The sequence below is a fragment of the Amia ocellicauda genome, chromosome 7 (genome assembly GCF_036373705.1).
Source record: "Amia ocellicauda isolate fAmiCal2 chromosome 7, fAmiCal2.hap1, whole genome shotgun sequence".
In the NCBI taxonomy this organism is placed as follows: Eukaryota; Metazoa; Chordata; class Actinopteri; order Amiiformes; family Amiidae; genus Amia; species Amia ocellicauda.
The window spans coordinates 13624972-13646428 of record NC_089856.1 but is presented as its reverse complement, the minus strand read 5'-3'; the positions used below and the strand labels follow the sequence as shown (position 1 = coordinate 13646428).

The following is a 21457-nucleotide window of genomic DNA, read 5'->3' as shown; positions in this document are numbered from 1 at the left end:
ACAGACACCGTAACTCATTATCACGCACAGTAACGGCTCCACGTCAATCGTACCATTTTATTTTGGGATGATTGCAGCTGCGGGGTGAGTCAATCAAATCTCTCACGAAGCCATTGCGACACCCTGCATGCCCCCCTCCTCCCGGCAATTGGTGTAGGTCTCATTTAAGTTCTTAAAAGTATGGTTAATATCCACATGCAATAGGAATTTTAGGTTTTCCTTTATTAATATATTATTTACACGTTTATTCATGATCTGTATTTGATGGACTAAGGTACGTCTACTCTTGAACCTGGTACATCAATTCATGTGCAAGGGAATCCCAAGGTGTGCAATGTGCGCACACGTTTTAAATTTAAATGTCTTTGAATTAATATTTTACCACCTTAGAAATAATGAAACATCGTTAGCCTTTTCCATGGCTTTCCCTTCATATTAACACAAAAACACTGCTCTAACCGATAAATTGGCTATATTTCAGCGGTTTTGGTGTGGTGTGTTCGCAGGGGAATAAGTAAATCAAATAAACAGGCGATTTTATGGAAAAGAACAAAAAAATGCATTTATTTATTGTGTTGCATAAAAACAGTATTTTTTTTTTCACAGTACGTTCTCTATCTCTCCGTCTTTCGTTTGTATTTCACATTAACAGGCCCTCAACTCTGTCACCAGCTCTCTGCCTCCGTTTGGCTTCAATCTTTAATAAGCTGTGCCAGCTTTAGCAAAAGGAGAGAAGACCAAGAGACAATAGCGATCTCTGGTGGCCACCCAGGAATTAACGCCACTAGCTTTCACTTTTTTTTTTTTTTTCTCCATCCCCCAACTTGTGATTTATATGTCAAAAAGGTTGCAGAACCCTCAGTAGAGGAATCTGGGGTGGGTTTCCCAGTATCAAGTCCCTTTTAACGAGAGGCAGGCTCAATGATTAGGAGAGACAGTGTCGCTGTTCCATTTTTTTTTTTCTAAATCAGGAACAGGAACCAGCATTAATATGAAAAAGTCCATAACAGAGTCCATAACGCTAAAGGGACAAGAAGGACTGACGCTTTACACAAACAAACACCCCCCCCACACACACACACACACACACACACATAAATGTTAAGAGAACTCGCACGCTCAGCAACAGACAGACTGACAAATCTTGGAAGAATTTTAAAGATCTGGCTGGTCAACCTTTTTATATATAGATTATATATCACTCCAGTAAATAATAACTGCTCTGTAGTGGGGGTGGGTGTTAAAGGTGCACAAATCTAAGGAGTGGAGAACTCGGTCTGAAATAGCCTATATGTTGTTGAATAAACATGGAGCATATTATTTTTTTTATACTGGAGTATATATAACGTCCTGAAAATGCAACAGTGACAGTATAAAGAAAAAAAAAAAGTTTAAAAGATACAAGAAAATACGCGCGCGCGCGCACGCACACACGCACACACACACACACACACACACACACACACACACACACACACACACACACCAATTTGACTTCTATACTGGATATTGCACTTGCTCTACAACCCCCCTCCCAAAACAAAACAAAAAAAGTGTAAACATTCACAGTTACCAGTAACTGGCTGTCAGAGGGGCCGTGACATCCCATAAGAACAATGCCAAACAGGCAATATATACGCCAGGGTTACGCCACAGCCCCCTACACCAGCATTTACATATAAAAAACATAAAATAGTAAAAACTTAAATATACACTATCACTCAAAAGGCTGGAGGCTGAAGCTACACATCTAGTCAGTTCAGTTCATCGTGTTCTCTCTCATCTATGGTCTACAGACTGACATGTCAAAAGCCACTTCAGTTACTGCACCCACCCCCCCATTCCCCACCCTCCATCTCAGAGAAAGACAAGGTTCACTCCATTCTGTCCATTTCACTAATTCTTCTCTTTTTCCCCTTCAAATCAAGGGACTCAGCAGCAGCAAACTTGGAAACATCCCCCCATACAATGGAAGAAAAAACATTGAAAAGGTTACAAAAATAATTCCAAAATTTTCTATGGGAGAAGGGGTGTGCGTATAGATGGGGGGGTGGGGGGTGGACAGGAAGTACTCAGTCATGAACTTCCTTGGCGGTAAGAATAGACTCTGGCGAGGGACAGGAAAAGGAAATTATGTCACGGCAAAGATGTCATAGGGCAAAGACTCGCTGACTGTCTGCCAGTGTGACGAGGTCACCGCCACGCTTGCTCTCTCAGAAGAGAACAGGATGGAAGCAGTCCTCCTTGAATAGTAGGTTCTATACCCTTATTGGTCATCTGGCAGAATCCATCCAATGACAAGCCACAATTCATAAGACAATGGAAAAGAAGGAACGTGATTGGTCCCAGGCTGAATCTCCAGTGTGATTAGCATGTGTAGTGTGCCCGGTCGAACGTTGCATAGTCTTTACCGCTATTGGTTAGCGACCTTTCCTGGCTCCTCCCACTCAGCACCACAGTGATATTCCATCTCTCCCTTTCCATTAGCCGACAGACCAGAAGCACAGAACCTTGGCCCAATGGGAAACTTCCACTTAAAGAAATCCAAACAATCTAAAAAAATAAAAAGGATCCCAGGATCTTTGGCACACTGCTCTGCTATTGCTCCGTCAGGCTTCAGGTGAGCAACTGTGATGTCACCGGACCTTTGGGAGTCCTGGATCGTGACACAGGAAGTGGCAGGTTGTGGAGACCTGGGGGTTGGGGGCAGAGTTAGCACAATTGGCACAACTTAACATTAGTTAAATGAATAGTTAAACAAACAGAAACAGTAATCCAACTGGAGAAGCCAGATATGAGGGGGTGAAAACAAAGTGAAGGAGAAATGAGAGGAAAGGGAGCGACAGATAGAGGGAGAGTGAGGAGGGTGGGAGTTTCAGAGGGTGCAGTGTTGTTTATACTGGGCGGGGGGCAGCACAATAGTGGAGTCTGGGACCGCCGTCCCCCAGGGGCCCCTGCCTCCCAGCCCCTCCTCACCCCCCACACACACTCGGGCGGCAGCCTTTCCTGAGAGCTCTGTGCTTTTCTATCTGAGGAAAGACCAGCCCTCAGGGAGACCCAGCCAGCTGGCCACTAGGGCCTCTGCAGTGCCCAGACACAGCCACACACACACACTGCACAATACAGTACTCTCTGGGACCCTGCATTATACTGGTCATAAAGCTATACATGTTTCACAGCCCATGTATCCTGTGATTTAACACACAGACTGGGTGTGGCACAGGGACTGACCGAAGGCACGGAGGAGCTCCCTCTGCACTGCCCAGGTCACCTTGTTGATAAGGCAGGCGGATGTAAGGACGGCGAATGCCATGTTGTAGAGGAACACCAGGTGGAAGCTGCCCAGCCAGTTATAGCGCCCATAATCACCCAACAGGTCAAACCGAGTGATCCCTGAGGGAGAGGGAGATGGAAGATTAAATAATATTAAATAAACTGGAGGACATTCTTTACACACGGTTGTGGGATCTGGAACAGCTACCCTGACATTTTTTAGTTGATTGCCATGGGATCGATAAGACACCAGCAAGATGTTATACTGTTCATTCACATGAATGTGAGTCTGGTGACCCCTAGTGGTACATCTGTATCACAGCACTGCCCAGCACCAGGTTATGTGGTCACGGTCAGGTAACTTTAAATATTCAGCCCCCTATGGCTGATCTTATTGGCTGCATCCCAAATCACACACTTGCTCCCTACACAAGTGTACACAACAAGTGTACACCTCACGTGACGTTGTGCTGACGTCTCAAAGTGTGTACTTGAGTGAGCAAGGGTGTACGGCGAAGCTAAAAGCGTTCAATGGGACACACTTCAGTGTCAGCATTCATGATTAAAGAATAACTTTAGATTATCTATGCATTATTTCCTTAATAAAAGAAATAGCTACAACTGTGTAGCTAGCTATATTTTATATGCACCCGCTGCTGCCATATTTTCCACAATTGACTTGTCTCTGCCTTTAACGCAAAGAGTCCTGGGACATCAGCACTAAAACGCTTCTGCATAAGTGTACTGTTTTGTACACTCCATCAAAAGGAGCAGTGAAGGGCACGAATAGCTCGATTAAGCTCCCTTCACTCACTTCACTTTCCTTAAGGCAGGGGTTTTCAAACCGGTCGTGGAGTACCCCCTGCCCTGCTGGTTTTTGTTCCAACCTAGGTATTAATTACTTAATTGAATGGTATATTGCTTTGTCAGGGCAATTAAGGATTCAATTAAGCAATTAAGACCTCAGTTGGAACAAAAACCAGCAGGGCAGGGGGTACTCCAGGACCGGTTTGAAAACCACTGCCTTAAGGTATTGGGATACCTCTTAAGATGGTGACAATAGTACTTCTGCCCCGCAAGGGAAGGGAACTAGGGAGCAAGTGTGCAATTTGGGACACAGGCAGAAAACAAGGGGAATGGCCCTAGAGTTTAGGTGGGACAACTATGACTTACCAAGGGTTCGGGAGAAGACGGGCAGTGCAGAACTCAGGACCAGCAGAGAGACACAATTTCCAATGATCTGAGGAGAGAGACACAGCGGTCACTCACTGATTGGATGGATTTAAATTTATTCCCAATGAATGCCCTACTTAGAAAGAATGTTGGATATTGATCAGCAGATCGTGGAGTCAGGCTGGCGAGCATAAAGATGTAAACTCTGACCCCCACACTCCCCCATCTCCCCATGCTCGTACCTGTGTCAGGGTGGTGTCACGCGCTCTGGGAAGCAGTCCAGTGAAAAGTGGCGAGCTGTAGAATCCCACCACTGATGACAGCATCAAGTATCTGATAGGCCCGGGGTCAAGGGTCAAACAGACTGTCACGGAAAGTGACGCACTGTAATATACACACACACACACACACACACACTGATAGTCTGACACCGTAAACAACTGAAAAGCAGGATCAACAGTTACACATGGACACCCACAGGCCCAGCCCACAACAGGAGGATACAGGATGAGGATGACCTGGCCAGCCGCTCCCAGAGACCCGAACACTGAGAACGAGGCAGCACCCAGACGGGGGTCCTGAGAGAGAAGAGGGTTGGCCAGAGAAGATAAAAAGCAACAATTAATATCTTTCCAAAACATCAGTCAGTCAGTGCGTCTGCCAGACATCTGTCCGTCTCTCACCTCCATTCCTCTGGGCATGGCTGTCTCATCGAACAGCAACTCCAGCACGTGAAAACACACGATCAAAACACACACCCCCTGAGAGAGTGAGAGATAATAAAATATTGCATCTGTTTACTTAATACTAAAAATGTTTATATCGTTTATATATAGAGAAAGGGTGGGGGGGAGAAGTGCAGTGGGGAGAGGTTAGTGGGGTGATCCGCTGCTCACCGTGAGAGCCAGCAGGAGTAGCATGGCCAGGGGGTACCCCAGGTTCCGCTGGCATGGAGATGCCCGCCTCCGCATCTCTGGGGAGAGAGAGGGTGAAGAAACACAGTTCGTGGTTTATTGTATGTTGTCAACAAGTCAAGGTCAAAGGTCAGTGACAGCTTGGCTCCGTAGGGTGTGTGTGTGTGTGTGTTTGTGTATCTGTTACCCAGTGCAATTCGTCTGGTCTGGATGGTGAGAAACTCTCTCTTCAGAACCTCCACATTCAGACTAATCCAGCAGGAGGTCCCACCTGAGAGAGAGAGACAGACACAGTTTGAAATAATGATGCAAACCTAAACTTGTCAAGGTAACACCATACTGTTACCATTCCCCACCACCCCCCCTTCACCCCACACACTCACGAGTGAGTTTTCTGGACAGAGACGCCTCCTCAAACACAGCACAGCTCACTGTCTCCTCCACATCCTCCAACAACTGGGGAGCAGAGAGAGAGGGGATTAATACAGATAAAAGAGAAATACACAAATCAGGGAGGTGTAGAAAGAGAGAGAGACAGAATAGTTACTCACTTAATAAATAAATACTCACTTATTGCTATTGTTACATTTTATTGTTGTAATTTTTATAGGATTGCTGTTATCTATTGAATCATTTATTTATTGATATACTCAGCAATTGATTATTTTTTACAATTGGTTTAAAATTAATCTACTTTTATTTGTAATAAACCAGTTGATTTATTGCAATTATACGTATGTACATGCTGGATGCGATTAGCCACCGCGATAGTGGGGATTTCCCCTGTGATGTTATATTTGATCCCCGGTGGGACCCCCACTTCTGACATGCATTTGTACATTCAGCTTCAGAATTGAATATGTAATTTCCCAAATTTTACATCAGACTAGTAAAGTATAATTTAAGATTATTTATATGTCCTTGTCAGTGATTTACTTTCTTGGCTGTGGCTCTGTGCTCTGCTCGCCCAGTCACTCAATCACGTCCTCACTGGTTTCTTCTTCTTCTCTGGCTCTCTATAGCTATTGCTTCCGATACATTTCCCATTAAAAGATCGGTCGAGTAGGATATTGAAAGCAAGCTAGGACTTCAAGTACACTGCTGCCTTCACCCAACTTCGAGCCTGTTTATCATGTGATGTTTCTCATTAAATAATGAAATCTATTAGATTAAACATGGCAAATTATTTATTTGTAATGTTTTTTCAATGTTAAAGGGGTTAATTACAGTGTTAACTGCCCCATGGTTTCTCTTTTGAGATCACACTTTGGCAAATGACAATTCGCCAGCACCCCCCCCCTCACACAATTAGGTCCATAGATATTTGGACAGTGACAATTGCCATTATTTTGGCTCTGTATGCCACCACAATGGATTTGAAAGGAAAATCATGATGTGCTTTAAGTGTAGACTTTCATCTTTAGTTTGAGGGTATTTACATCCAGATTGGGTGAATGGTGTAGGAATTACACCCATTTTTATATGTATTCCCCCCAATTTTAGGGGCTCAAAAGTAATTTGACTAACATCAATGGCAGTTCTAGAACATTTCAGCTGGGAGGGGTGGCTGGGGCCAGTGGTAATATTAGGGGGGCCATGAATTTCTCCGTGGTGCTGGAGAAGCGTTGCGTTATGTCCGTGACGCTATATCTGGGTGGCCGTGGCCCCCCCTGGCCACCCCTTGGCGGCGCCACTGACTAACATAAATCATTAAATTGCGAGTTTCAATACTTGGTTGCAAATACCTTGCAGTCAATGACTGCCTGAAATCTGGAACCCATAGACATCACCAGATGCTGGGTTTCTTCCCTGGTGATGCTCTGCCAGGCCTGCACTGCAGCTGTCTTTAGTTCCTGCTTGTTCTTGGGGTATTTTGCCTTCAGCAAGTGAAATGCATGTTCAATTGGATTCAGGTCAAGTGACTGACTTGGCCATTGCAGAACATTCCACTTCCTCGCCTTAAAAAAAGTCTTGGGTTGCTTTCGCAGTATGCTTCGGGTCATTGTCCATCTGTACTTTGAAGCGCCGTCCAATGAGTTTTGAAGCATTTGGCTGAATCTGAGCAGATAATATAGCCCTAAACACTTCAGAATTCATCCTGCTGCTTTTGTCAGCAGTCACATCATCAATAAATACAAGGGAACCAGTTCCCTTGGCAGCCATACATGCCCATGCCATGACATGCTTCACAGATGAGGTGGTATGCTTTGGATCATGAGCAGCTCCTTCCCTTCTCTATACTTTTCTCTTCCCATCATTCTGGTACAAGTTGATCTTTGTCTCATCTGTCCATAGGATGCCGTACCAGAACTGTACAGGGTTCTTTAGATGTGTTTTGTCAAACTATAATCTGGTCTTCCTGTTTTCGGTTTACATCTTGTGGTAAACCCTCAATATTTACTCTGGTGAAGTCTTTTCATGATTGATGACTTTGACACAGATATGCCTACCTCCTGGAGGGTGTTCAGACTTCAGGCAGTCATTGACTGCAAAGGATTTGCAACCAAGTATTGAAACTCACAATTTAATTCATGATTATGTTAGTTTGTCCAAATACTTTTGAGCCCCTAAAATTGGGGGGACCACATATAAAATTGGGTGTAATTCCCACACCGTTCACCCAATTTGGATGTAACTACCCTCACATTAAAGATGTGAAAGTCTACACTTAAAGGACACCTTGATTGTTTCCTTTCAAATCCATTGTGGTGGTGTACAGAGCAAAAATTACGACAATTGTGTCACTGCCCAAATATTTATGGGCCTAACCATATTTATCCCCGTTATTTTCACAAATACTGTGTATGCATGTATATATAGGCAATTGTATGTGTGAAACCGTTTTATATTCATTACTAATGCTTTGGCCATACTTATTTTGGTCATGCCAATAAACTAAATTTGAATTTGAGAGACAGATGGGGACACTCACCCGTGGTTTGACGAGGAGGCTGCCGGTCACTGTGAACATGCGCGAGAGTCCGAAGGGTGTGCACACTGCGGGACAGAGGACACAGCTCAGGACGCGGCTCACACGCGGACACAGGCAGGCCCCACTCACACTGACTTGTGCACAGAGACGAAAACACAGCCCCAACGACAGATACACACACTCACACTATTCAGCACAGTGCACCATGGCACACACTACAGGCACCACACACAGGCAGCCGGACACTGACGCACTCGAAGTCACTGACACACTTATGCACAGCATCACACAGACACTGGCGCATGGAGGGAAACATGGTACTCACAGAGCAGCAGCAGGCCTCCGAATAGCGAGATACAGGAGTACAAATACGGCAGGTAACACTCCCACAGGTCTGAGATAGAGAGGAATAGAAAGACATTAAAGAAACAGACCGATTGAGGCAGAGAGCTACAGACATGAAGACAGAGAGAGAGAGAGAGACGCACAAACTCACCATACAGGCTGTCCCTGGCTGTATTGTCATGGTGCAGGAGGGCCGACGCCACCCAGAGCAGGCCGAGCAGCAGGAGGGTCAGCAGAAGCAGCACCACGGCCGTCTCGTACACCCGCGCCATCACGCCCTGCCATGCCAACCAACAACGTGCCGTTACGTACCCCACGCACTACGGTAACACACACACCACCAAGCAAACCCACGCACCACGCAGTCACAGCTCCACAGAGCAAACACACACACAGACACACACACACACTGCCTACCTTCTTGGAGCCGGCAAAGCCCTCGGACTCAGTGAAAAAGTAGGCAAAAGGCATGAGGAAGACGAGAGAGAGATTGGAGAACAGGAAGACTAGATTCCACAGCCCTGCAGGGGAGAGAGAGAGAGAGAGAGAGAGAAGGGGAGAGATGGGAAAAAAGGAGGGGATGGAAGAGAAGGAGGAGAGAAGACAAGTAATTAGTCAATCACTTTCGCTGCAGGAACCGTAACATCAGCACTAACATAGGCCAGGTTGGGGGCTCTGGGCTGCAGTTCCAAAGTGAGCCACACAAGGCCACTGTTGGTTCAAGAAAATCCCAACCATGACCTGCAGTCTCCCTCTTCCATTCTTCCACCCACTTCTCACACTTCCTGCTCCCCTATTCTTTACCCCCCCATGTATGCACGTCTCTCTCAACTTGATCTTGAACAGAAACTAAACACAACCTTGCCCCAGAAAAACAGACCCAAAAATAAAAGGATTGTGAAAGCTCGAATCCCTGGAGGGCGATACTGTTCTTCCCCTTGGGGGGGAGCAGGTTAGGGAGGGTGAGGGGTGAGGTTAGGTGGGGGTGAAGCCAGAGAGTGAAGGCGTTAGTCGATGATAGGGATGGGTGGGGGTGGACTATAAGAGGGACACATCTGGCTCTAATTGCCCACCAAAGAGAAGAAAGCCAAAACCAGCTGCTTGGCATGTTTGTGCTGTGTTACAGCCCTGTGCTGGGTGCGTTTTGGGCTTTAACTGTTGCGTGTGTGTGCAGGGGGTTTCAGGCATATTGTGCTACGTCACAGTTGCATGTCTCACCGTGGATGAGCGAGCCGTTGAGCCACTGCATGTAGTAGCTGTGCGGGAAGGAGAGCAGCACCTCGTTGGACAGGATGGAGAGGGGCAGCAGCAGCACGGCGCACACAGACACAGCCAGGGTGAACGTACACAGCCACAACCTACAGGGACAGGAGAGAGGATCACCCACCACCCTGCTGTCTGTGTGCGTGAGAGTGTCTGTGTCTGTTTGCACGTGAGTGAGAGTGTGCGTCTATGTGCATGCCCGAGTTAGTGAACGTTTGTACGTGCGTGTGTGCGCGCACATTAGTGTCCGTCTAGATGTGCGTCTCAACTGTTTGTGTGCAGTTCCTTCAGTTCAGTGACGGTTACACCTACGCAATCCTGTTGACAGTGACGTCCTCATTGTCATCTGAAACAAACCAACACAAACAGTAGGTCAATAGACGCATTTAAACTCAGCACAAATACAGATAATAACAGTAGACAACCACTGAATAGTGTCTCCCCCCCCACACTAAGAAGAGTGAAGGATTCACACACAAAAAGTTGAAAAACTTGAAAGATTAATATCATTCTAAGTACCCTGCAGGGAGGGGTGAGAGGGTGAAGAATGAAGAGAAAGACAGAAGACATGAGAGAAGGGGGGAAAATCACATCACAGGGTTGTTGTTGCCAGCTGGAGAGACCATACCTTTCCTATCTTTAGCACTGGAAACAGACTGATGATGACAGACTGGAAAGGGAGAGGGGGGGGATTAGAAAGAAAAATAGGGAGAGAAGGGAAGGGTGAAGAGAATGAACAACAACAAAAAGAAAAAATACAGAAACACACTGACAAGCAGTAGAGTCACCTGCAGGCCACAGTATCCCGGGGCCACGGACTAAGTGACAAGCATGTCAGCTCATAAATCACTCGCATGCTTAAAAACCACACACATAGTACAATTTCTCTTCAAGTTACGGTGTGAAAGTGTACTAGAGTGTGTGCGTCTGACAGGGAGGGGGGTGGGGGGAGTATCAGTGCACTAGCATACATCCGAACTGTTCCACCTGTTACTGAAAACACTCCCCACTCCCAAAATACCCACCCAGCGTTTGCATAACTGTCTGTGCCAGGGCTGAGGCATGCTCCAGTGGGACAACAATAGCCCTGACCCTGCACACTGCAGAGACGCACACACACACAGAATTTCTTTCCAGTCCTGTCATTCATTAGTCTTTAGTGACCTGAGCCAGCCTTCAGGAGCACAGCCTGACACACACATTCCCCTCAGCAACACCACTGCACTACCACTGCACCACACAATACCACACTGGCACTGCACCATACCACATAGTCACTGCACTATACCAGCACCATACCACACCATCACTGGCACCACACCACTGGGACTGGCACTGCACCAGCAGTGCACCACACTGGCACAGTACTGTAGCAGCACTGCACCGCACCATACTGTACCAGCACTGCACCACACTGGCACAGCATTATACCACACTATATCACACTGTTCTGTACCAGCACCATACCACATGGTCACTCCACTGTACCACACTGGCACTGCACCACATGATTGCTGCACCATACCACACTGACACTGCACTGTAAAAACTCTTTCACAGTCTTTCCCATGTGAACTAGGTAGAGAACGCTATGTGCATCAGGACATGTAACTGCAGGCAGCTCCCCATAGCTCATACACTCGCCCGCCAGCGGAGCACAGAACAACAACAACCACCACCACCCAGCACATGCCTGCACCCGCACACTGCCAGCCCTCTCTCCCACTGCCAGAGAAAGTGCAAGAGAGAGAGAGAGAGAGAGAGAGAGAGGAAAGCGAGACACTCACCACTGATGAAGTCTGCACTCTTCTTGAAGCGAGTGATGATGAAGTAGGCGAGGATGTAGAGGCAGGCGAACAGCAGGACGCAGATCTGTGGAGGGAAAGACAGAAGGTGGGGGGGTGAGGAGAAAAGGTTACTCAAATTATACAGGTTATTAACGCACTGCGATAACATTCCCTGTTGAGATATTAAGCAATAAAGCAGGGTAAGCAGGCTGGCTGAACCCCTGCCTTTTCCCAGTAGGGCTGCACAATGTTCAGCACAAACTGGAGCAGGACCCAACACATCAGCAGAACACAGACTTGACCTATTATAAATCATCATCACCATCTCTAATACAGTATAATAGCAGCCCATTGCAGGGCTACTTACAGAGGGGGGGTGGGATTATCACTTATCTGGGGAGGGGGGAGGGGCTACATTGGAGGAATGAGAGCAATGAGTGGGAGACGCATTGGTAAGCGGGGAGGGAGGAGAGGAGGAAAAGAAAGGGATGAAGGAGGAAAGCTGAGGATGGGGGGGTTGAAAAAGGAAGATGGGGGAGAGAGAGAGATAGTATACAAAAACAGCAAGGGGACAGATGGAGTCAGAAGATTATCAGTTTATCCCACAGAGAGGGAGGAGAAAGTGTGCGTGTGGGAGTGAGTGTGACCCCCGCCACTCGCACACACATGCCCATTCCCCCTCCCTCAGCCATGACAGGTTCAGTGGCGTTTGTCCACCAGCTCTCAATAACGCGGTTAAAACCCCAAGCAGACAGATTGGTTCGGGATCAGAGTTCGGGTGTGAGCTCTGAGCGTGCTCTGTAGTCACAACAGAGGATCAAAATCAACAAACAGAATGGGCAGATTAAGATAAAAAAGGACTCCACATTAAAACTGAACACAACAAGGCATATACAGGGATACAAGGCATATACTGAAGGTGGGTAATGACAAGATTTAATAAAAATATGGAGACTTAACTGGGGCTTTTGGAAGACTCGACATTTTTGCAAAAGGGAGATTTAAGGAAAATTAAGAGGGGACAAACAGGGAGGAGACTAAATAAGGAGAGAAAGAGAGGTGCAGTGAGTCCTGCTGCAGGAAACTGCACACTGTCCACTTCCTGTTTTTGACCCTTTGGACAGGAAGTCCAGAGAGGAGGAGGAAGCTGCTTGGGGCAGCTCTCACACCACAGAGCAACAACCACACAATTACACCGCCACTACACAACAATACCATCGTCCTCATAAACATACATCTCACTACACAAGACGACGACTCTTCTGTACAGCACAACCTCCTTACAGGGCCTGATAGAGAAATGGGATTGTGAATACAAATTTAGGAGAGGCAAGAAAACAATGGAGAGAAAAGGGGGAAGAAAAAAGAAAAACTAAATAGAACTGAGCAAGTGAGAGAGAGAAAGAAAGAAAGAGAAAGAGAGGGGTGGCCTGGCTGAGTGACAGACTGGGTCACTGTGCCCTGGACACACAGCAGGACTGACAGACTGGCACAGCACCAGGATTGGCACAGTGGCTGAATAGGCAGAGCTGCCTCAGGACAAGGAGCTCTGACTGGCTGGGAGCCCTGTGGAGGATGGGAGGGGGGTGGTAGGGGGTTTAAAGTCTGGGTATTGTCTGGGGTATTATCTGGATCAACCGCTTCCCCTAACAAAGCCCCTCTGTGCTGTGCTGTGCTGTGCTGTGCTGTGCCCCCCCCCCCCGCCAACACACCCACCCACCCCCAAGACTAAACCCCAGGCCAGGGAGTGAGGCTGCAGGGCAGTTTATAGGACAGGGCAGTAGCACATTACAGTAGTGCAGGAGAGAAGCGTGGCGACTGCACAGCGCAGTGTGTCTGTGGCTCAGGCACTGTTTGGCCAGTGGATCAGTGCGCCCCCTGCCCCCTCCCTCCCCCTCACAATGTCCTTGTGAAGGGTGTTTCTGGGATATCCTTGACAAGGGCAGGTTCCTCTCAGGTGTGGAGGGCCGGGTAACACCAGGGAGGCTGTGTGCTAACAACAGTGAACACACACACAAGCCCAGAGCTGCAGCAAACACCCCCCCACACCCTCTCAGACTGCTGCCAGTGCAAGTGTGTGAGGCAGGGCCTGCTGTCAGTACAGCAGGGAGCAGAGCAGAGTTGGGGACAGTTTAGCAGCAGGTAACTGAATAACTGGCTCAGCCTGTTCTGGGCCACACCTGCACCTGTGTGCACGCACACACACGCACACACACACACACACACATATATATATATACACACCACTGCATACACACACACTCTTTCGGTGGTATAACTGAACATCAGAGGACAGAACCAGACCTTGGGCATTACTGCTAATAATGACAATAGAACAAATTTAAAATGGAAACAATTTAAACGCAAAGCATAGAATAGCATGACACAATCAAAGGCACACACAGACAGAGTCTATGGGACCCTACTATCCCTGCCCCCACCCCTCTCTCTCTCTCTCTCTCTCTATCTATCGCTCTGGGCAGCTGGCTCAGCAGGCACACTGCACACAGATCACAGTATGCCTGATCGGAGTATTGATTACCAGGCCATGTCCACAGCAGACAGAGGCTACAGATCCTCATAAACCATTCCCTGGTCACATGTTAGCCCCCCCTCTTCAAAATGATTAACCTCAAGAACGGAGAAGTCATGCAATGCTACAATGCAAGTTCTCCCCTGACAGAGAGAGAGAGACAGAGACAGAGAGAAAGCAGGGGAGAGACACCTTCAGGAATTTGCTAATTGGGAGATAAAGAGACAGTGTGCATGACATAGACCAGTGTCAGGGATGCCTGGGAAGGAGAGAGAGTGAGAGAGAGGGATTGCATAAGAAAGAGAGACAGAGATTGCTGGTATGCTCACAGGTCAGAGCAGTGCTGAGCTGTGTTGTCCCCCTGCCCTGTGCCGAAGTCCACAAGTAAGCTGTCGGGCTCCACGTCACTAGCTGCTCTGCCAGCTCCACACTGCCTGGCAACCCAACAGCAGCACCGCCTCAACAGTGCCACACAAAAGCCCAGCACAGCACAATCTTCCACAGGTAAGCACAGCACCATACAGGATGGCACAGTAAGAGAGGGCACACCACAGTTAAGTTCACAGAACCAAATAGTCCAGTACAGCCCAATACGTTAACCGTTGCAGCAAAACTGCTCAGTACAATCACACATAATGCAGACCACCAGGGGTCAACAGTGTCACCTCTCTCTCTCTACCATCATACTCTCCCAGTTGCCAGCTGTTGAAGTCAAAGCCCCCTCTCCCCCAGCAGGGTCCCTGTCTGGCTGGCACTGTCATCCCCCACTCCCACTCCCCCTGTTTTTATCACTTTCGCTCCTGCAGTCAGACTGCTAATGGACAGCAGTGTCCAGGGACCCCTCCCCACACACACACCTCCCCAGTCCCCCATCCCCCCATCCCCCCTGCCTCCAGGCTCCCAAAAGCACAGGGCGGAGAATCGACTGATTTACAGTGGAGGAGGATGTTGGAGAAGACTGTAAATGTTGTGTCCTTTTAAACTAAATCCCAGCAAAGCACAGAGACAACATATAACAGTACAGCATACTACAGTACAGCACAATACAAGCCGGTACAGTATAGGACAGGACAGTCCAGTAAACAACACTACAGTCCAGCTCCAGTCCACCACAGTACTGCACAGTCCGATTCAGCACAAAACAGTCTTAAGATAATTAACATGATTTTCTAATCTCACCTGTAAGAAAAATGTAACCTTGAAATCATTGATGTAAATATTTCTTTTAAAACAACCGTGAGAGACGGATCGAGACTGTCACACACGCTCGCCCCGTGTCCAGGGATCCGACCCAGGCAACGGAGATGAAAGAGAGAGAGAGAGAGAGAGAGAGAGAGAGAGAGAGAGAGAGAAGACGTGCCTGGACCGTGAATCAGCCGCAAACTCGCCGAGCACAGAGAGGCGTGGGATTCGGGCTCCCGGTAATAACGGGGACAGCCAGACAGTGCTGCAGACCTGTCCCTTTCACCGTTCAGTTCATTCATATGGTCACCGATTAAACCAATCATCAATTATTTACTAACTCTACACATTTGGCTATTCTATTAATCTATTTATTTCGCAAACTAGGGGATATAGGATTACCACTAGCAATACTGCACCGATAGGTCAATACCTTCATTCCCACAGTGCTCGCACGGTGACGATGCTAAACACCGGGTGGCAGAATATTCATGTTTAAAAAAGAATGCACGCTTTTTATTCAGGTTTGCTTAATTATTGATTTAAAAAGGTTTGCATCGTATTGATGAGTTGGCAGTCCGTTCGTTGTTACTAGGGCAGAGCATTGTTTTTCTGTAGACCTGGGGTATACCACAGAGACTACTGTATTTTGAACCGGCTAGCACCGAGGGATGGCTCTGCGTGATGCACGTACACAAATACATAAAATAATACAATCAGCAGACAAGACTGATGGATTCAAATTACTCACAATGATCTCCCGAACTCGGTTATGGAAAACCTGCTCTCTAAGCGTCACGTCGTCCTCTTCCATTCTCCGAAATAAGCATGTCGTGGGGAACGGGACACGCTCAGATAGTTTAAAAAAAAGATCTATATATACATCTATAAACACTGATTATAAAATAAGTAGAATATGCTACACGCAATTAAAAATCTCTGTATTTAAAAAAAAAAAAAAAAAGTCTAGTTCCTGTTTTTCTCCTCCTGCGAAGCTTGTTTTCCGGAGAGGAGCGTCGGCGGTCCCTGCGGGTATTTAACCCCGACTACCAGGTCTAATGAGCGGATACGCCGCACACCAGAGCCCGGGGGGAGCAATAAAGAGCAGAGCTACACTGCCGCGCTGTGCACAGCTGGCGGGGCTCCTGTGAGAAGAGGGAGGGGATAGAGCCTGGGGGCGGGGCCTCGCCGCGCTATGGCCGATGAGTGGGCGTGGCTTCGGTGGAGTTTATTTAAATTGGGTCCGTATCGGCACGCGGGGCTGGGCTCGATGGGGTAGGCGTGGCGTGCTAGGAAATTGAATTTGTGGTGCCTGCCGCTGATTGGCTGACAAGGCCCCCCTCGGCTACAAGTGGTTGGGAGGCCGCTGCAGATGGGACCCCCGCGCACAAGCTGATTCGCTGGACGACACATTGCGTCACACACACCGTCGTATACACTGAGGCGCTGGTTCACGCCCCCAGAAAGGGCACAAAAAGCAGCAAAGATACACATGCTTAATTCAATGAATCACTGCCATTCAATCGAACATATCTCCATGGTGATAAAGTATCTGACTGTACTGTGTCTGCATGCGAAAGCACTATTTGCATAAGGAACTACTGAATATACTGTATAACATGGTCATGACAGTATGTAGGTAGTGTCAGTGTAGGTTAGGTGTAGGTGGGTAGGTTAGTCGAAGCAGTAGAAGTATTACGGTTATGAGCTGTTCATCAGTGACAGTGTAGACTAGGGGGAGTGTAACTTACTCTGTGTAAGTTAGCATAATTATATGTATGTCAGAAGCAGTGGTACTACTGTATGTAAGTTAGTAGTCGTAATAGTAGTGTCCGTGGGTAACGATCTGGTAGAATGTATTCCTTTAGGATGAGTCCCTTGTGCTTAATCGTGCTTTTAATGCTTTCTGTTGCTCAGAAACTGAATCGTATGTGGCTTCAATATAAAAATGCAGTGTAATCTGGTATGGTATAGTATACACACGAACACACAGAGGCTATATGGGCCACAGTCTGCACTCGTGTCCCATGCGACCCGCCCCCCCTGTCCCCTACGAACGCCCCCCATGATTTCTAAGGGAATTGCTACACCTCAAATCAAATCAAATCAAGTTTATTGCCACGTCACAGTTTACACAATATAAAAGGAGAGTGACATTCAAACAGTCCAGTATGCCATTCTAACGTTAATAATAATAAAATAAAAACATTAAAGAAGTGGTGAGTAATTTACAAAATATACAAGATATACACCCCCAATGCACATAATCCACAGCGGGCTATGCAAACAATACAATATAAAAGACAATTTACAATATGACATATAAAGTAGCTATACACATAAAATACCAATATCAATGATAAAATATTGAGTATGAAAATGTTGAAAACAGACGTATTGAATATGCTGGAGCATTGTGATCAAGTACAGTCTGTAAGGTGAACTAGTGCAGGTTAATATCAGGGTGGGAAAGAGCAAAATGAAGGCGCAATAGAGAGTAGGCATCACCTTCTGTGCTTGTCAGTTTGTTTCTCTGTATGTCCATCAGTCAGTGTCTGTGGTTAGTTGTCTATGTCTGACATCTTCTGGTTTTCCGATTGCATTATCTGAAATTATAATGTTATACATGAATAATTTTGGATTATAATAAAAAAAACAACAAGGCAAAAAACAACCACCGGAATAATAATCATCTGGCAACTGAAAATTTGCTTTTGGGAGTATTTGTCTTCGCATGAGGGGCTTTACAAAGTCTGTATGAGTCAAAGGAACCCCGAAATATGGATTAGTGTGGTCGGTATGACTTCACATTCTCGCGGGTGTAACTTTTCACGATGGACCGTCGTGATGACGAGTCGAGCCGTGAAATGCCAGTTTTATGGCGATGATCGGCGGGGTGAAAGTCCAATGCTGATACAGACAGAAAGAGACCGAAGGGGGGAGAGAGAGCGAAGGGGAGAGGGAGAGAATACCGAAGACAGAGAGAGAGAGAGTAATATTTCAGGTAAGCGAGCCTAACCTATCAATTTATCAACCCAATTAATCAATCAATCACTCGACAGCTAAATTCAGATGCTTACATAGTGCTAGAACGCGGGGGGTCGTTCAGAGTCGCTGCTAAAGTCGAATGGCCTTCTGGAATCGGTCTGTGTTCAGTTTCCATTCGGTGAACACACCAGCTACAGACTGTATAAAACGAGACTGACTTTGGCTTAATAATTAAACCGTGTGTCTTTGAAAAAACAAACAAACAAACAAAAAACTACCTACAAGTAGATTTATACCTGATAACTTCTACCACGTGCTTTATTTCACCCCCAAAGTAGCTTTAATGCAGCTATCTGACCCCCTCCACATGGGTGTCAATTAACTGGCATCTTGACAGTTGCTTCTGTGGGGACGAAGTAGTGTTTCAACAGCCTCTGAAAAGACCCTGCTCATGAATTAATAGAGTGTAATAAACATATTTATTTGACTATATACCTTCCACTACAGATGTGTATATATGGGTAGATGTATGTAGTAGTGTTCTGAATAGCTGTAATGTTTCTACCTCTTCTCCTTATTTGTGACTGCATTGCAGGATATGATTGGTCAATCGGAAAATGACAGAATCCTCCTAAACTGCATTCAACTGTTGCCTCATAGCTCCTTAGCTGATATCGCCCCCTATGGGTAAGGGGCTAGTGATGACCTATGTGCTCTGGGCAGCGGGGGGGCTGCTCGGACTGCACCACCTATACCTGGGGAGAGACAGCCATGCCCTGCTCTGGCTGCTCACCTTTGGGGGGTTTGGAGTGGGCTGGGCCAGGGAGTTCTACCGCATCCCCGCCTACGTGGAAGCAGCCAATCGGGAAGAAGATGGAGGAGCCAGGAGTGGAAGGAATCACAGGGCCATGCCTCCCCCGATGAGTCCCTTCCGACTGGCCGGCCAGGTGTGCGTTGGTGTGTACTTTGGGGTGGTGGCCCTGATTGGCCTGCGCTCACTGAGCTGTTTCTGGCTCCTGGTCCTGCCACTGAGTGTGTGCGCGGGGGTGCACCTAGTGTCCTGTGCTGGGCCGCTGACCTCTGACCTGCATAGCACCCTGTTTGCCGGGCTGCTGGCCTCGCCCGTGTTCTACGGCAATGCCCTTGCCCCACTGCCCATCAGCCTCGCCGCCAGCATCACCGCCAGCCAACACCGACACTACAAACCCACAGCCCCACCTGGAGCCCCCCCGGATAAGCTGGGTGAGACTGATACACTGACTGACTGATACAATGGTTGACTGAGTGAGTGACACATTGACAGACAGACCAACACAGAACATGTGTCTCTGAGTGTGGCTGTGTGAGTGTGCCTTGCCTTTGTACCTAAATGTGTGCCACCCCCTCTAGGTGCCCGTCTCTACCGCCTTGGTCTGTGCTGGCTGGCATTCTCGGCCCCGCTGGGATACTGTGCTTTCTACAACACGACTGCCACCCTCTCCTATATCTCTGACTGTGTCGCCGCCCTGCTGGACTGGCTGTGGTTTTTCCCCTGGCTGGGCCGGCTGCTGGAGTCCTGCCTGCTGCTTCCCTACAGGGTCCTATGCCTTGTGACTGGGGGGCGAACACCTGAGCAGGGCTGGGAGGGGCTGCTGGACTGGCTGATCCGAGAGTACAGCGAGAGAGAGAGGCATGCACTGAAGGTGAGGGGCAGAGGAGGATTGTAGGGGGAGAGGTGAGGGTGTGTCCCTTGTCCCTCCGTGTCCATGTGTGACTGAGTGTCCCTATGTCCCTCTGTGTCCAGGTGCTGTCACTGAGCAGCAGTGCAACCCCGGAAGAAATCACTCACAGCTACCGCGAGCTGGTAAAGCAGTGGCACCCGGACCACAACCCTGGTCGGAGCCAGGAGGCAGCCCAGATGTTCCTGCAGATCCAGGAGGCCTATGAGACACTGCAGAGCCGGCGCCGGGCACACAGGGCGGCCTGACCCAGCTGTTTCCTCCCCCACATCCCCTGTAACCGTTGCCCCTTCTCCTGGACTTTCTCCCCCTGTATCTCTCCCACGCATTAAAGCAATTCTACTTGCAGCAAAAATGTCCAAAGCCTAACACTTTAGATTCTAGAACCCTGGGGAGGTGGGGGGGAGGTAGCTAGGGGTTTAAACAACAGTGGTACCACAGATAGGCATAACACGGCAGCAACATGCCAAACAAGAGGTGGGCCTAAAACTTACAGCAACAAGAGCACAAAACATAGATGGGTTAAATATCAGTTCTAGCCCAGCAGTGCACCAACTACACACTTAATGACATACACTCGTGGCACATACATTAAAGCACACACTACATGGACTGTGCTCCTTTTGTGAATTCCTGGTGTTTTCTGCCATCTTGTGGTGGGCTGTATAATGCAGGTAAAAAAATACCATCCTTCCAAATACCACTGCTGAGGTAATAATTTAGTGTTCAGTTTTTAAACTTCAGGCATCTACTACCTGCTTTGTTGGGTACTCCCAGTGTGAATCCCTCCCGTGTCCTCCCAGCTTGTGGTCACTGCAGGGTGATGGGGGGGAGTCATTCCCAAAGCCTTGGCTGTTACAGTGTTCACCAGATGGTTCAGAATAAAAACTGAAATGAACTGAAACCTGCTGTCCCAATTGTCTTCTTCTACTGAAAGGGCCTGGCAATGGACAACTTCCCCAGGGGTGGACTGGACTGAACCACTCTGTGGTCTGTCCTGTAAATGAGACTTCAATCCCAGTGAAAGTTAATATAATGTTGTCGAATGATATCACCTAAAGGGAGCATGTACAATGAAAAAAGTATAGGTCCGAGGACTGAACCCTGTGGTACTCCGAACTAATCGCTAGATCTTGTTGTCAAGTCAGTGATTTATGCAGCAGTCCAGTCCAGTCAGTGTCTTTGCAGCAGGACAGTCCAGTCAGTACCTCTACAGCAGCAGTACAGTACAATACAATACAGTCAACATCTCTGTGGCAGTACAGTACAGTCAGTGATGTTACTGAATGGAAATGTTTAAGTGTTCATTTTAATTTTAGCACTGTCATGCCCTTGAGTCTAAGATAAGA

General features: G+C 47.6%; 2 protein-coding genes across 2 annotated transcripts; one reads left to right on the top strand and one right to left on the bottom strand.

The window, feature by feature from the left end:
• Window positions 1–585: 585 nt before the first annotated feature.
• On the bottom strand, window positions 586–16544 carry lmbr1l (limb development membrane protein 1-like). The gene is made up of 17 exons (XM_066708561.1): window positions 16154–16544; window positions 11688–11772; window positions 10213–10246; window positions 9856–9995; window positions 9055–9158; window positions 8789–8915; window positions 8618–8686; window positions 8293–8357; window positions 5744–5816; window positions 5548–5631; window positions 5343–5419; window positions 5130–5207; window positions 4951–5024; window positions 4689–4779; window positions 4447–4513; window positions 3232–3393; window positions 586–2693 (listed from the first exon to the last, which is right to left on the bottom strand). The coding sequence occupies exons 1-17, from the start codon at window positions 16214–16216 to the stop codon at window positions 2617–2619; spliced, it is 1470 nt and encodes a 489-aa protein (XP_066564658.1). The 5' UTR covers window positions 16217–16544; the 3' UTR covers window positions 586–2616.
• Window positions 16545–18307: 1763 nt separating this feature from the next.
• Window positions 18308–20463, top strand: dnajc22 (DnaJ (Hsp40) homolog, subfamily C, member 22). Its single transcript, XM_066708563.1, has 4 exons — window positions 18308–18406; window positions 18986–19632; window positions 19780–20072; window positions 20174–20463. The coding sequence occupies exons 2-4, from the start codon at window positions 19074–19076 to the stop codon at window positions 20354–20356; spliced, it is 1035 nt and encodes a 344-aa protein (XP_066564660.1). The 5' UTR covers window positions 18308–18406; window positions 18986–19073; the 3' UTR covers window positions 20357–20463.
• The last annotated feature ends 994 nt before the right edge of the window (window positions 20464–21457 follow it).

Bases quoted from the DNA above. Each gene is read 5' to 3' on its own strand.
- lmbr1l (XM_066708561.1), bottom strand. From the start codon at position 16,216: ATGGAAGAGGACGACGTGACGCTTAGAGAGCAGGTTTTCCATAACCGA. The intron at 5,025-5,129 runs GTGAGAGACGGA...CTTCTCTCTCAG, and splicing joins CCATGCCCAGAGGAATGGAG to GACCCCCGTCTGGGTGCTGC. The intron at 4,514-4,688 runs GTACGAGCATGG...CTCTCTCCTCAG, and splicing joins GTGACACCACCCTGACACAG to ATCATTGGAAATTGTGTCTC.
- dnajc22 (XM_066708563.1), top strand. From the start codon at position 19,074: ATGGGTAAGGGGCTAGTGATGACCTATGTGCTCTGGGCAGCGGGGGGG. The intron at 19,633-19,779 runs GTGAGACTGATA...CACCCCCTCTAG, and splicing joins AGCCCCCCCGGATAAGCTGG to GTGCCCGTCTCTACCGCCTT. The intron at 20,073-20,173 runs GTGAGGGGCAGA...CTCTGTGTCCAG, and splicing joins GAGAGAGGCATGCACTGAAG to GTGCTGTCACTGAGCAGCAG.